Genomic DNA, 16221 nt, shown 5'->3' with positions numbered 1-16221 from the left:
ATTCTGTTTAAAACTACTTCAGATTCTTCAAAAAAAGTCAACGTTTATAAAAGTTATCAAAAGCTTCTTAAAAATACCAAAAACCTATTTAAAATGCTGCTCTACATGTAAAAATGCTTTGCAGCTTGTGAGAAACATTGGGGGCGTGTCCTTTTAAAATGAGACCTCAAGGGGCGTGTCTCACTCGCACTGCGTGCTCCAGGCTTCGCGCTGGCTGCACTCCTGGGCGGCGTGACGTCAGACGCTGCCCGGGAGTCAACATTTTAAAACAGGAATTCCAGGCGTCGCTGATGCTCAACGGCCAGCGCGTCGTGTAAGTGTAGATCGGGGGCTTGCACGCGCGGCAAGCCCCTGACTCGAATTTCTACCCCATTACAACTAGTTCCATCGTCTAGATCATTCATATATATTGTGATTAGCTGGGGTCCTAGCACCGATCCCCACTAGTCACTGCCTACCACTCGGAAAAATAACTGTTTATTCCAACTCTTTGCATCCTTTCTGCCAACCAGTTCTCTATCCAATTCAGTAACTTGCCCCCAATCCCATGTTCTTTAAAGTTACACGCTAAACTCTTGTGCGGGATCTTATCGAAAGCCTTCTGAAAGTCCAAATACACCACATGCACTCATTCTCCCTTATCTATTCTACCAGTTAAATCCTTCAAAATTCCAGTAGTTTAGTCAATCATGATTTAACTTTTGTAAATCCATGCTGACTTTGTCCGATCCTGTCACTATTTTCAAGTGCTATATATAAGTATATTAAATGCAAGAGGATAACCAGGGAAAGAATAGGGCCCATTAGGGACCAGAGTGGCAATCTGTGTGTAGAGCCAGAAGATGTAGGTGAGGTTTAAAATGAATATTTTGCGTCTGTGTTTACTATGGAGAAGGACAATGTAGACATAAACATCAGGCAGGGGGATTGTGATATAAATGAGCAAAATAATCAGGGATTCATACAGTTATACAGCACAGAAGGAGGCCCATCGACCCATCGTGTCCACGCCGGCCATCAAGCCCTATCTGTTCTAATCCCACTTCCCAGCACTTGATCCGTAGCCTTGTATGCTATGGCGTTTCAAGTGCTCATCTAAATGCTTCTTGAATGTTGTGAGGGTTCCTGCCTCTTCCACACTTTCAGGCGTGAGGTCCAGATTCCAACCACCCTCTGGGTAAAAAAGTTTTTCCTCAAATCCCCTCTAAACCCCCAGCCTCTTACATTGAAACTATCACCCTGGATATTGACCCCTCTACTAAGGGGAAAAGTTCCTTTCTATCTACCATATCTGTGCCCCATATAATTTTGTACACCTTAATCAGGTCCCCACTCATTCTTCTCTGCTATAAAGAAAACAACCCTAGCCTATCCAGTCTCTCTTCATAGCTGAAACGCTCCAGCCCAGGTAACATCCTGGTGAATCTCCTCTGCGCCCTCTCCAATGCAATCAAATCCTTCCTATAGTGTGGCTTAACTAGCGTTTTGTACAGCTCCATCATAACCTCCCTGCTTTTATATTCTATGCCTCGGCTAAGGAAGGCAAGTGTCCCATATGCGTTTGAACCACGTTATCTACCTGCCCTGCTGCCTTCAGGGATCTATGTACATGCACACCAAGGTCCTTCAGATCTTCTGTCCTCCCTACGATCCTACCATTCATTGTATATTCCCTTGCCTTGTTGTCCTCACAAAATGCATCACCTCAGAATTTTCAGGGTTACATTCAATTTTCCACCCGTCTCTATCGTCCAGTAGCATGAGGCTTCCCTCTTGCTGTCTTCCACTCCACTAATTTCCGTGTCATCTGCAAACTTCCTGATCATACATCCTACATTCATATCTAAATTATTGATATTGTGGAGATGCCAGTGTTGGACTTCTGTGGACAAATGTGAGAAATCAGAAAACATCATGTTATAGTCCAACAGCTTTATTTGAAATCACAAGCTTTCGGAGCACTTCTCCTTCATCGGGTGAAGTGGAGAGATGCATATAAGCACAGAATATAGAGTCAGAGTGCACTGCCAGATCGTTACAGGTAAACCTTCTAAATGCCCTTTATCACACCTCGGCAGAGAGATAATCACAGCAATCGAAGGTGTGAATGGTGTCCAAACAGATCAGTCAGGAAAACATTACATCAAAGAGCAAAGAGGTGGGATCATAAGGGGTCAAATGTTGCAGATGCTGGGGTCTGTATGAAAAACAAAAAACAAGCAAAAAACAATTTTTTGCTGGAAATCACAGCAGGCCCGGCCGCAAATGTGTACAGCGTTGTCGTGTGTCTTGAAGGCCGCTTTGGAGAATGCTTACCCGAAGTTCGGAGCTGAGTGTTCCCCGACTGGGAAGGAACACTCCTGCCTGGCGATTGTTGTGCGGTATCCGCTCATCCATTGTCGCCGTTTCTGCATGGCCTCGCTGATGTACCATGATCTGGGGCATCCTTTCCTGAAACGGACAATCTCATGATGCTCCACTTCTCCAGCTTCCACCCTAACCAATTTAGAGATGCCATCCCCTATAGACAAGCCTTGTGAATACACAGGATCTGCTCAAAGGAGGAGGAACGTGAAGGACACCTACAGACGCTGAAAGACGCCCTCGTAAGAACGGGATATGACGCTCGACTCTTCGATCGACAGTTCCGACGGGCCACAGCAGAAATCGCATAGACCTCCTCAGAATACAAACAAGGGACACAACGAACAGTGTACCCTTCGTCGTCCAGTGCTTCCCCGGAGCAGAGAAACTATGCCATGTTCTTCGCAGCCTTCAACATGTCATCGATGACGACGAACACCTCGCTAAGGGCATCCCCACGCCTCCAGTACTCACCTTGAAACAGCCGCCTAACCTCAAACAGACCATCGTTCGCAGCAAATTACCCAGCTTACAGGAGAACAGCGACCACGACATCACACAACCCTGCCACGGCAAACTCTGCAAGACATGCCAGATCATCAACACAGCTACCATCATCACTCGTGAGGTCACCACCCACCAGGTACATGGTACATGCTCATGTGACTCGGCCAAAGTTGTCTACCTCATAGGTTGCAGGAAAGGATTCCCCGGAGTATGGTATATCAGCGAGAACATGCAGACACTGCGACAACGGATGAACGGACAACACACAACAATCGCCAGGCAGGAGTGTTCCTTCCCAGTCGGGGAACACTTCAACAGTCAAGGACATTCAGCCTCTGATCTTCGGGTAAGCATTCTCCAAGGTGGCCTTCGAGACACACGACAACGCAAAATCGTCGAAAGAAACTGATAGCCAAGTTCCGCACTCATTTGGATGGCCTCAACCGGGATCTTGGGTTCATGTCACGCTACATCTAACCCCACCTGACGTATAGTCATCCAGACTCGAGTCGTCGTTGGCTTGTTCTCTCTACACAGCTGCGGCCAGACCTGCTGTGATTTCAGGCAAAAAATTGTTTTTTGCTTGTTTATTGTTTTTCATACAGACCCCAGCATCTGCAACATTTGACCCCTTATGACCCCACCTCATTGTTCTTTGATGTAATGTTTTCCTCACTGACCTGTTGGGACTCGATTCATACCTTTGATTGCTGTGATTATCTCTCTGCCGAGGTGAGATAAAGGGCACTTAGAAGGATTACCTGTAATCATCTGGCAGTGCTCTCTGACTATATATGCTGTGCCTATATGCATCTCTCCACTTCAGCTGACGAAGGAGCAGCGCTCTGAAAGCTTGTGATTTCAAATAAAGCTATTGGACTATAACCTGGTGTTGTGTGACTTCTCACATAAATTATTGATGTATACTACAAGGAGCAACGGAACAAGCACTGACCCCTGCAGTACACCACTGTACACAGGCTTCCAGTCATAAAAAGAACCTGCGATCATCACCCTCTGCCTCCTGCCACTAAGACAATTTTGATCCAATGTGCCAAATTGGCCTGGATCCCATGGGCTCTAACCTTCTTGACCAGTCTCCCATGCGAGTCTTTGTCAAAAGCCTTACTTTGAAAAGAAAACCGTGTTTGACAAACCTACTGGAATGTTTGAGGATGTAACTGGCAGATATATAAGGGAGAAACTGTTAACATGGAGTATTTGGATTTTCAGAATGCCTTTGATAAAGTTCCACACAAGAGTTCAGTGTGCAAAAATAAAACACATGGGATTGGGAGTAATATACCGGCAGGGAGAGAAAATTGTTTAACAGACAGGAGACTGAGGGTAGGAAGAAATTGATCTTTTCAGGGTGCCGTAGGGATCAGTGCCTGGGCGCCAGCTATTCACAATATATATCAATGATTTGGATGAGGGAAATATGTAATATTTCCATGTTTGCTGACGACACGAATTTGGTGGGATTTGTGAGTTATGAGGAGAAGGCAAAGAGGATTCAAGGCGATTTAGACAAGTTCAGTGAGTGGGCAAATACATGGTAGTATAACGTGCATAAATGTGAAATTATCCACTTCGGTTCGAAAAACAGAAATGTAGAGTATTACATAAACGTTGAAAATTTGGGAAATACTGATGTACAAAAGGAAATGGCTGTCCTTGTACACCAGTCACTGAAAGCAAACATGCAGGTGCTGCAATCAGTTAGGAAGGCAAATGGTATGTTGGCCTTCATTGCAAGATGATTTGGGAGGGAAAGCAGTGAGCGAGGGGGACATAAAAAACCTTGCAAATGGACATAGACAGCCTAAGTGAGTGGGCAGAAATTTGGCAGATGGAATATAATGTTGGAAAGTGTGAGGTTATGCACTTTGGCAGAAAAATCAAAGAGCAAATTATTATCTAAGTGGAAAGAAACTGCAAAGTGCTCCAGTACAAATGGATCTGGGGTCCTGCTGCATGAAACACAGAAGGTTGTTATGCAGGTAAAGCAGGTGATCAGGAAGGCCAATGGAATCTTGGGTTTTATTGCAAGGGGAATGGAGTATAAAAGCAGGGAAGTCCTGCTTCAGCTATACAGGGTACTGCTGAGGCCACACCTGGAATACTGCGTACAGTTTTGGTTTCCATAATTAAGAAAAGATATATTTGCTCTCGAGTCAGTTCAGAGAAGGTTCACTCGGTTGATTCCGGAGATGAGGGGGTTGACTTATGAGCACAGGTTGAGTAGTTTGGGCCTCAACTCATTGGGACTCAGAAGAATGAGTGTCGATCTTATCTAAACATAAAAGATTGTGAGGGGGCTTGATCGGGTGAATGCCGGGAGGATGTTTCCACTGATGGGTGAGACTAGAACTAGGGGTCATAATCTTAGAATAAGGGGCTGCCGTTTCAAAACTGAGATGAGGAGAAACGTCTTCACTCAGAGGGTAGCAAATCTGTGGAAGCTGCAACATTAAATACATTTAAAACGGACAAAAACAGTTTCCTAGCTTATAAGGGAAGTAAGGGTAATGGGAGCGGGCAGGGAAGTGGACCTGAGTCTAGGTTCGGATCAGCCATGATACTAATGAATGGCGGAGCAGGCCCGAGGGGCCATATGGCCTACTCCTTGTCCTACTTCTTATGTTCCTATGTTCTTATTTGAATACAGGAAAAAAGCTGTCTTACTACACCTGTACAGGGCCTTGGTGAGACCACACCAGGAGTACTGTATGCAGTTAAGGTATCCTTACCTAAGAAAGGATATACTTGCCATAGAGGGAGTGCAGCGAAGGTTCACCAGACTGATTCATGGGATGGCAGGGCTGTCGTATGAGGAGCGATTGGGTCGACTAGGCCTCTATTCTCTAGAGTTTAGAAGAATGAGAGGGGATCTCATTGAAACGTATAAAATTGTGACAGGACTAGACCGACTCGATACAAAGAGGACATTTCCCTTGGCTGGGGGTATATAACGAGGGTTCACAGTCTCAGGATACGGGGTAGTACATGTAGGACTGTGATGAGGAGAAATTTCGTCACTCACAGGGTAGTGAACCTGTGTAATTCTCTACCTCAGAAGGCTGTGGCGGCCAAGTAACTGATTGTTTTGAAGAAGGAGATAGATAGATTTCTAGACGCAAAAGGCATCAAGGGGTATGGGGAGAGAGCGGGAATATGGTATTGAGTTAGAGGATCAGCCATGATCATATTGAATGGCGGTGCAGGCTCGAAGTACCGAACGGCCTATTCCTGCTCCTATTTTTCTATGTTCTATGTTTATAAGTTAACCTTGTATAGACCAGGGTATTACTACACTTGGAGCATTCTGCAGAGTCCTGGTCTCCATTTTATAAAATGGATATCGAAGCACTGGAGAAGGTGCAATGTATAGACTAGGGTTTAACTACACTTGGAACATTGTGCAGAGTCCTGGTCTCCATATTATCACATGGATATCGAAGCACTGGAGAAGGTGCAATGTATAGACCTGAGTTACACTAAACTTGGAGCACGGTGCAGAGTCCTGGTCCCCATTGTATAAAATAGATATCGAAGCACTGGAAAAGGTGCAATGTATAGACCAGGGTTTTACTACACTTGGAGCACTTTGCCGAGTTCTGGTCTCCATATTATCAAGTGGATATCGAAGCACTGGAGAAGGTGCAATTTATAGTCAAGGGTTTTACTGCACTTGGAGCACTGTGCAGAGTCCTGGCCTCCATTTTATATAATGGATATCGAAGCACTGAAGAAGGTGCAATGCATATTGACAAGGAGGATACCAGAACTGAAAGGCTATATCTATCAGGAAAGATGGAACAGGTTTGCGCTCCTTTCTCTAGAAAAGGGAGGACTGGAGACGGGGATCTGATGTAGGTCTTTAAGTTTATGAAAAGTTTTGTCAGGGCAGACGCAGAAAAGATGAGTCCACATGTGGGGGAGACCAGAAATAAGTTCCATAAGTAGAAGCTCGTCACTAATGATGATAATAGGGAATTAAAGAGAAACTCTTTACCCAGAGAGACACCAATGCAAATGTAGATCAGTAATTTAAATCCCTTTTATATTTCGGTTGATCATACAATCATGGAATCATGAAGATTTACAGCACAGACGGAGGCAATTTGGCCCGGCCTGCCTGTCCCGGCTTTTGGAAAGAGTGGCCCATTTTAGTCCCATTCCTCAGCTTTTCGCTTAATCCTGCAAATTAGTCATCTTCAAGTACATGTCCAATTGCCTTTCGAGAGTTCCTCTGGAATCTGTTACCACGACCCTGTCAGATAGTACGGTCCGGAGCTTAGACTTGTACGGCCTTCAGCCCTCGCTCTCCCTTTATCTCCCTTATCCAGTCTCGCTGATTCCCCCTCGTTCCATTGCTCAATGATTCTCGCAGTCCTTCTCTCTCTGTTTCTCTCCCAATCCTGTTATTCATCTTTCTGTCGTCTTCTCTTTCTATCGTCTGCTCTTTTCCACTTCATTTGCGAATCCATTTAACCTGTTAATTGCTCTTTCCTCTCTCTGGATGCTATCTTTGATTTGTCGTGATCTCTCTCTCTTCCTCTCCCACGCTGTTCCTGTCTATCTCTGTCTCAATCTCTCTCCCTCTCTTTGTATTTCTCTCTCTGCTAGCCATCACGTAGCTCTGTGCCTTATAACCCCGGGTAGTTTGATGTGGACAGACTAGATAAGGTGGGGTTATACGCTTGCAGCAGAAAATAATAAGTGGAGTATCAAGAGAGTTGTTCCAAACTATGACGCGTATCGATAGAATGAATAAAAAGAAACTGCAACCAAAGGACAAAGATTTAAATTAATTGGCAAAAGAACCAGGATGGATAAAAAGGGAATTGTTTTCCAAAGCGAGTTTTTATGATCTGGAATGAAGTGCCTGAATTGGTGGTGGAAACAGATTGAATATTACCCTCCAAATAGAATTGAATGAATACCTAAAAACGGAATAGCTGTATGGCTCTGGGAAAAGGGCAGCGGTTGAGACTAATTGGAAATCTCTTTGAAAGCTTTTGGTGGGCCCACAGTTTCAAATGTGAATCCAAGGAGTTTAGCAGGTTGTTCACTCCTTTTTTTCGAATTAAGGGCAGCAGGCACATGGGAACACCATCACCTCAAAGTTCCCTCCAAGTTCCACACCATCCTGAATGTGTTCAATTAGAAGGCCACCGACCTTCTGAAGGGAATACTAATGAAGGTCAGCAGTTGCTGGCCATGCCAGTGACTATCACAGCGGTAATGATAACAATATTGCGGGCCCACCAAAACTTGTCAATTATTTGAAATGTGTGACCGTCACAGCCTCGCTGAGATTGGTTTCTAATGCCCTTCCCTTGGTGGAGGATTCACAATAGCATTGGTTCCAGTCACGGTGCGGGTACAATGGTGACTTTCACTCTCTCAGATCGCATCATCACCTGGGCTAAATTAGCAGCACTGGGCTTTTCAAAACAAACTTCTTTGTTCTGCTCGTATCCCAGAGTGAAATGTTCAGCCTTAAACCAGACTTTTGTCAGCAAACTCGAGCTGATTTAGGTTCTTTGGCACCGCCGTTTGATTTCCTACATTACAACAGTGAATACACTGCAAAAGTAATAAATTGTCTGCAAAGTGATTTTGGACGTCCCGCGTTCATGAAAGGTGCTACAGAAATGCAAGTCTTTCTTTGTTTCCTTGTAATCAAATCCCGAACTCACCTTTTGTGGAATCTCTGTAAGCAATGTGAAACTGCACTTTAACACTGCACAATCAACATTGAGTTACCAACCTGGCACTGCACATGAAAGTCCGCAGACCCAATTCTAAAGGCTATTTCTATGTATTTTACCACAGATCCGCTAACAGCGCCAGTGATATCTGTTGACCAACCGACTGGGCTTTATGTAGTAGGAGCGACAGTCACCATTACCTGCACTGTGACCGGAGATTATCGCTATAAAATCATTTACTTTTACAAATATAATCAACGGCTGTACTCCGATCAAATTGTCACAAAGGACAATATTGGAACATTCCCGGTTACCAGTAAAGACCAAGGAGGGCGGTACCAGTGCCGATATGATTTCTTCGTTCATGGAAGGTGGTTAGAATCTCACCTCAGCGAGTCTGTGACGGTCACTGTAACAGGTGAGTGACAGGGAGCAGAGGATTTTAGTATGTTTTTTTCAAGCTCCTGAAATTCTTTATACAATCATGCTTTAATCATTGGAACAATATGAATGGTTTAATATTAGGAGAGAAGAAGATAACCTAATGGGATTTGATCTTATCGCTCAACTGTAGACAGGATTTGTCCACCCGTTTTATGCCTCGCCTGATAATGTTTTCCATTTATTTATTTGTGTAAAATCGAATCGTGACCACTTGTTTCAAGGAACCACCTAAGAAAAATTATCCTCTACATGTTCGAACTATCAAAGTTTAATGGCACAATGACAGCACGGCGCCAGGGATTTACATCCACTGAATGTAACGTCACCTCAGAAACCTCTCCAGATTGACTGGCGTTGAAACATTACAGGTTACGCTGTCAGGGAACAGAATCTGCGTGCCGAGACTTGCAAAATGGTCCTGTATTTTAATCTAATTACATTGTGAGGTTCCAGATCAGTCTCTGCATTGCATTTCGGCAGCAACTCACAAACAGGTGACCTTCTCCACCCAGGAGGACCAGGGCAGCATGCACATGGGGAAACCATCACCAACAAATTCACAAACAAAAACATCAATTGCAAATTTCCCTCCATATAAACACTACGGCTGCTAGAGCAGATCTGAGGTGAGAAATTCTGCGGTGAATAACTCACCTCCTGACTCCGAAAAGGCATTCCACCATCTGCATGCACAAGTCAGGAATGTGATGGAATACTCTCCACTTGCCTGGATGAGTGTAGCTCGAACTCAGGAACCTTGACACCAACCAGGACAAAGCAGCCTGCTGGATTGGCACGCCAGCCACCACCTTAAACATTTACTCCAACCACCACCAGCGCAATGTGGCTGCAATGCATACCATCTACAAGATGCACTGCAGCAACTCATGAAGACTTCTTGAGCAGCACCTCCCACACCCACGACCTCTCCCTCCTAGAACGACAGGGGTAGCAGGCGCATGGGTGCACCAACACCTCAAAATCAACTCCACATCACACACGATCCTGCTGTTCCTTCATCGTCGCTAGATCCAAATCTTAGTACTCAATATTTTGTTTTACACTTTGACCTCACCGGACTTGCTGTGATTCAATTAGAAGGCCACCCGTCACATTCTGAATGGGAAGCTAGGGATGGACAGTAGTTGCCGGATATGCCAGCGACTATTCCAGCAGTAACGATAACAATAATATCCGGCCCACCAAAACAATTCAGTTATTTGAAATGTGTGACGGTCTCAGCCTCAATGAGGTTGGCGGAGGTTTCATACTTGAACTGGTAGCGCTCGCAGTGTGAGTATAATGGAGCCTTTAAATCTTTCTGATCGCATCTTCATCTGGGCTACATTAGATGCACTGGGCATTTGAAAGCAACCTTTTACGTGTTCCGCTCGTATCCCGGAGTAAAATCTCTGGCTTAAAACCGGGCTTTGTACAGAGAACTGGAGCTTATTTAGGTTATTTTGCTCCGCCATTCAATATCCTATGTTACAACAGCGGCTACAGTTCAAAAGTACTAAATTGGCTGTAACTTGCTTTGGGACGTCACAAGGTCATGAAAGGCACTATAGAAATGCAAGTCTTTCCTTCTGTGTAATCAAATTCCGAACTCCCCTTTTGTGGAATCTCTCTATCTGATATGAAACTGCGCTTCAACACCACACATTCATCAGTGAGTTCCCAACCTTGCACTGCACATGAAAATCCGCAGATCCATTTCACATTGTACTTTCTATTTATTTTACCACAGGTCCACTAACAATACCACTGATATCGCTTGATCAACCGACTGGGGCATATGTAGTAGGAGAGACGGTCACCATTACCTGCAACGTGACTGGAGATAGTCGTGATAATAACTTCTACTTTTACAAAGATGATCAATATCTGCAATCCGAACAATTTGTCACAAAGAACAACATTGGAACAATCCCGGTTACCAGTACAGACCAAGCAGGGCGGTACCAGTGCCAATATAGGACCTCCGTCAATGGAAGGCAGTTAGACTCCCTACGAAGCGCGTACGTGATGGTTATTGTAGCAGGTGAGTGACAGGGAGCAGAGATTTTTGATATGTTTTATCATCACTCGTGATATGTTTATTAATTTCTGCTTTAATCACTGTAACAGAATTAATGGTTTAATATTAGGAGAGAGGAATATAACAGAATTGGTTTTACGAATATAAGAACTTAAGAAATAGGAGCAGGAGTAGGCCATTTGGACCTTCAAGTCTGCTCCGCCATTCAGTAAGACCATTGCTAATGTTCTACATCATCTGTACTTTCCTGCACTATCCCCATATCCCTTGATTCATTAAATATTCAAAAACATATCTACCTGTCTTGAATATACGAAACGACTGAGCCTTCACAACCCTCTGGGGTAGTGATTTACAAAGATTCTTGACCCTCACAGAGGAGAAATTTCTCCTCATCTCATTCCTAAATGGCCGACCCCTTAATCTGAGACTGCGCACCTTGGAGGTAGCCTCACATTTCTCCACATTATGTTCAAATTGCCGTGTTCTTGCCCAATTACATAGCCTGTCTGTATCCCCTTGAAGCCTCATTGCATCCTGCTCACAACTTATGTTACAACCCAGCTATGTATCATCAGAAAACATAGATATAATAAATTCGGTCCCCTCATCCAAATCATTGCTATAGATTGTGAATAGCTGAGGCCCAAGCACTGATCTTGCGGTATCCCACCAGTTACAGCCTGCCAACCCGCAAATGACCCGTTTATTCCTACTCTCTGCTTTTTGTCCGTTAACTGATCCTCTATAAATGCTAGTATATTACCACCAATCGAATGAGCATTAATTTTGTTTAATAACCTATTGTGTGGCAACTTATACAATGCCTTCTGCAAATCCAAAAACACCATATCCACTGGTTCCCCCTTATCTATTCTGCTAGTTACAACCTCAAAAACCTCCAACAAATTTGGCAAACACGTTTACCATTTCATAAATCCATGTTGACTCTGCCAATCCTATGATTATTTTCGAAGTGCCCTTTTACTAAGTCCTTAATAATAGATTCTAGCTTTTTCTCGAATACTGATGTCAGGTCAACTGGTCTGTAGTTCACCATTTTCTCTCGCCCTCCTTTCTTAAATAGTGGGGTTACGTTTTGTTTTTATTGCTCAAAACTTGACAGGATCCCTGTAACACTGACCCTGCATTCAGACCCTATGAATCTATTAGCGGCAAGGGGCGTTACAGGAGATAATGGGATGAAAATCGTTACGGGCGGAAGCGCAAAACGAGCGAAAGCAAATCAGCCTCCCGTTTCACACCCCATGAATTCAGATTCCATTGTAGGCAATGGGAACGAAAGTCCGGTGATGTGTAAAACGGGCTGATGATGGGCTATCGCTTGTTTTAGGCTACTGTACAGGACTAATGATTACCTCATTGTGTCAGAATTTTGTTAATTCAACCCGGCCAAAGAATCATGACAGCGCAGCCCGTGGCCAAACTTGGAGAGTAACTGTAACCACATTCTCCAGGCGGGAAAGCGGCGGAGAGTGATCGGACTCCCGTTTTATTCTCCGCCCAATTATAACCTGTATTGACTTGAATGGATTGTAATATCGTGCTAGTTTACAATTGCCCCTGTGACTGAGTACTGAGGGAATGCTGTGTGATGGAGCTGAGAGACCCGATAATTAGCGATGTGAAGACAAGCCATTCTGACAGGGGAACTGCAGGCTGGCTATTATAATTACACAATCAAAGTCCCTGATTTCAAATTTTACTCCCTAAATCTCTGGTCCTACCACAGCGAAATGTTTAATGCCAAATGTCATCATCCTGATATTTTTTTATTCCACTGAATGTATGGTCAATTCACGAGAAACCGCCAGATTGGTTGGCCATGTCAGATTACAGATTCTCAGTCAGAAAACCGGAACTGCAGAATGAGATTTACGAAATCATCCTGATATGTGAAATATTTAACTTAAGCTCATTGTAGCATTCCATATCACTCAATGGGTTGCATTTTGACGGCACTCCGCACACCCACGACCTCCATCATCAGAAAGGACGATGGCAGCAGCTGCATGGGAACAGCATCATCTCCCAGTTCCACATCCAAGTCAGACACCATCCTGACTGGGAACTGTATCTGGCGTTCCTTCTGTGTCGCTCGCTCAAAGGCCTGAAAGTCCGTACCAAACAGCATTGTGGGAACACAAGTGGATTCAAGAAGTGGGCTGACAATCATCTCAAGGGCAACTGGGGTTGGGCAGTAAATGTCGGCCTTGCCAACGACGCCCACGTCCTAAATTCCAGCAAAAATGAATTCCTTCATATGAAATGCACATCCCCACGTTTCATGGGAGTTGTTCACTCTGGTTAATCAGGTTATGGCTCCACAAAGTTAGTAGAAATGTGAATTTCAATCCAACCCTTCTCTTGGTATCAAAGAGGGACATTGCATCGATGAGCCCACGTTATTGAACTGGATCCCCAGCTGGTTTATTTTATGTCCCACTTCTGTTTGAAACCATCAGTTCCACTTTTATAGAATCTCAACCTCTGATACGGACCTTTCAATTTTTCACGTCACAATGGTAATTGAGTTACCAACATTTGACGGCACAAGAAAATGCAGCAATCCATTTCTGTTGTTCTTTTCATTTACTTTACCACAGATTCGCTAACAGCAGCAAATATATTAATGCAGAAGAGTGCGAGGTGATACATTTTGGCAAGAAGAATGAGGAGAGGCAATAAATGGTAAAATTCAAAATGAGTGCATGAACATAGACATCTGGGGTTATATGTCGACAGATCGTTGAAGGTGCCAGGGTAGGTAGAGAAAGCGGTTAAAAAATCATACAGGATCCTGAACTTCATAAATAGAAGCATAGAGTACAAAAGCAAGGAAGTTATGATGAATCTTTACAAAACACTGGTTCGGCCTCAAAGCGATTATGTCTAATTCTTGGCACCACAGTATAGAAACGATGTGAAGGCAGTAGAGAGGGTGCATAAAAGATTTACGAGAATGATTCAAAGGGTGAATGATATCAGTTACGTGGATTCAGCAGAGAAGTTGGAGTTGTTCAGCTGAGAGCAGTGATGGTTGAGAGGAGATTTACTTTACATAGGATTACATAGGACTAAGTCGGATATACGACACAGAAACAGGCCATTCAGCCCAACCAGTCCATGCCAACGTTAATGCTCCACTCGAGATTCCTCCCGGTTTACCTCATCAAAATCTATCACCATAAACCTCTCTTCCCTTTTCCCTCATATGCTAAACTCGCCTCCCCTTAAATTCATCGATACTTTTCCCTTCAACCAATCCCTGTGATAACGAGTTCCACATCCTCACCATTCTCTGGGTAAAGACGTTTCTTATGAATTCGCTATTGCATTTCTTGGTGACTATCTTATATTAATGGCCTCTATTTATGAACTTCCCCACAATTATAAACATTCTCTCTTTATCGAATCTATCAAAACCTTTCATAATTTTAAAGACCTCTTTCAGGTCACCCCACCACCTCCTCTTTTCAAGAGAAAAGAGACCCAGCCTGTTCATCCTTTCCTGATATGTATACCCTCGCATTTCTGGCATCAGCCTTGGAAATATCCTCTGCACCATCTCCAGTTCCTCTATATTATTTTAAAATATGGCGACCAGAACTGAGCGCAGTTAGTGTGGTCTATCCACGTTTCGATTCAGGTTTAGCAAAACTTCCCTACTTTTCAACTCTAAACCTCTAGAAATAAACCCTAATTCTTGGTTTGCTTGTTGATGGCTTTGCTAACCTGTGTCGCAACTTTTAGTGAATTGTGTAGTTGTACTACGAGATCACTTTGCTCTTCTACCCAAACTAGACTCGCACCATCCAATTAATATTTGACTTCCCTGTTCTTCCTACCAAAACGTCATACATCACATTTATATGTGTTTATGTTCATTTGCCAATTATATGCCCATTCTGCAAGTTTATTCATGTCAGCCTGTAATTTGTTGTAGTCCTCCTCAGGATTGACTATACCCCAACCAATTTGGTGTCATCCACAAATTTAAAAATTGTGTTTTTGATTTCAAATCTAATTCGAAAATATAAATTGAGAACAACAGTTGTCCCAGCTCTGATCCTTGTGGAAAACCACTACACACTTCTGCCACTGTGATAAGCTACACTTTACTCCCACTCAATGCTTTCTGTCTTGAAGCCAGCTAACTATCCATTCTGCTACTTGTTCCCTGACTGCACATTATCTGATATTGTATATCAGTCTATTATGGGTTACCTTATGGATGGCCTTTTGAAAATCTAGGAAAATTAAACCTACTGCATTATCATTGTCGACACTTTCTGTTAACTCTTCAAAAAATTCAATGATGATGGTCAAGCAAGACTTTCCCTTTTGAAATCCATGCTGACTAATCATTTCTATGTCTTCTGTTTCGGGATGTTCTTCTATTTTATCCTTTAGTAAGTGCTCCATTTTTTTCTACTATCGATGTTAAGCTGACTGGTCTATAATTCCCTGCACATGTTCTATGCCCCTTCTTAACTATAGGTATTACATTCACTATCCGCCAAATCTCTGGCACAACACTTTTTTAAACGAATTATTAAATGTTTGTTGTAATACCTCTGCTATCGCTTCGCTAGATTCTACTAAAATGTGTGGACGCAATCCATCCAGATCAGGGGTTTTATTCTCTTTGAGTTTGATTAGTTTAGTTAATAAATCCTTTTTATTTTAAATGCACTTATCTCGTTACTAATCTCATCACAAATGAGATGCCCAGCTGTTCTATCTCCCTGGTAAATACTGAAGCAAAATAATTATTTAATGTTTCTGGCATCTCTCTATCGTTACCTGTGGTATTATCCTATCTACCCGTTAATGGCACTATTCCCATCCCAATTCTCTTACTTATTGAGGTGCCTGTAAAATATTTTACTGTTGTGTTTTAAAGATGGTTCTAGATGAAATGTAAAAGCCAATTGCTGAATTAAAGACAGCTGCCATGTGAGGGAAAGAAACCAATTGATACAGGCAGAGGTTATGATCTGAAATTGGTGAAGTCGATGTTGAGTCCAGACGGTTGTAATGTGATTAATCGAAGAGGAGGCAATGTTCCTCGAGCTTACGTTAAGCTTCACTGCAACAGTGTAAGAGGCCGAGGATGGAGAT

General features: G+C 43.3%; 1 protein-coding gene and 1 pseudogene across 2 annotated transcripts in view; both read left to right on the top strand.

Moving 5' to 3' along the window:
• LOC147087184 (Fc receptor-like protein 5) overlaps positions 1–16221 on the top strand; it is a 64068-nt gene that overhangs the window by 28671 nt on the left and 19176 nt on the right. The window contains exons 3-5 of one of the 2 annotated variants that reach the window (XM_085978210.1): positions 8716–9009; positions 10786–11079; positions 13704–13788. In XM_085978210.1, the coding sequence (XP_085834336.1) occupies positions 8716–9009; positions 10786–11079; positions 13704–13750 (635 nt within the window). In that variant the 3' untranslated portion in view covers positions 13751–13788. The remainder of the gene's footprint in view (positions 1–8715; positions 9010–10785; positions 11080–13703; positions 13789–16221) is intronic. The other variant, XM_085978208.1, reaches the window with a different exon arrangement.
• Positions 61–3348, top strand: LOC147087185 (uncharacterized; annotated as a pseudogene).

Source organism: Somniosus microcephalus, unplaced genomic scaffold (assembly GCF_052327205.1).
Source record: "Somniosus microcephalus isolate GS21.2 unplaced genomic scaffold, FLI_Smic_1.0 unresolved_chr6, whole genome shotgun sequence".
NCBI lineage: Eukaryota > Metazoa > Chordata > Chondrichthyes > Squaliformes > Somniosidae > Somniosus > Somniosus microcephalus.
The sequence above is the reverse complement of the archived record's forward strand: the minus strand, read 5'-3'. Positions and strand labels throughout refer to the sequence as shown.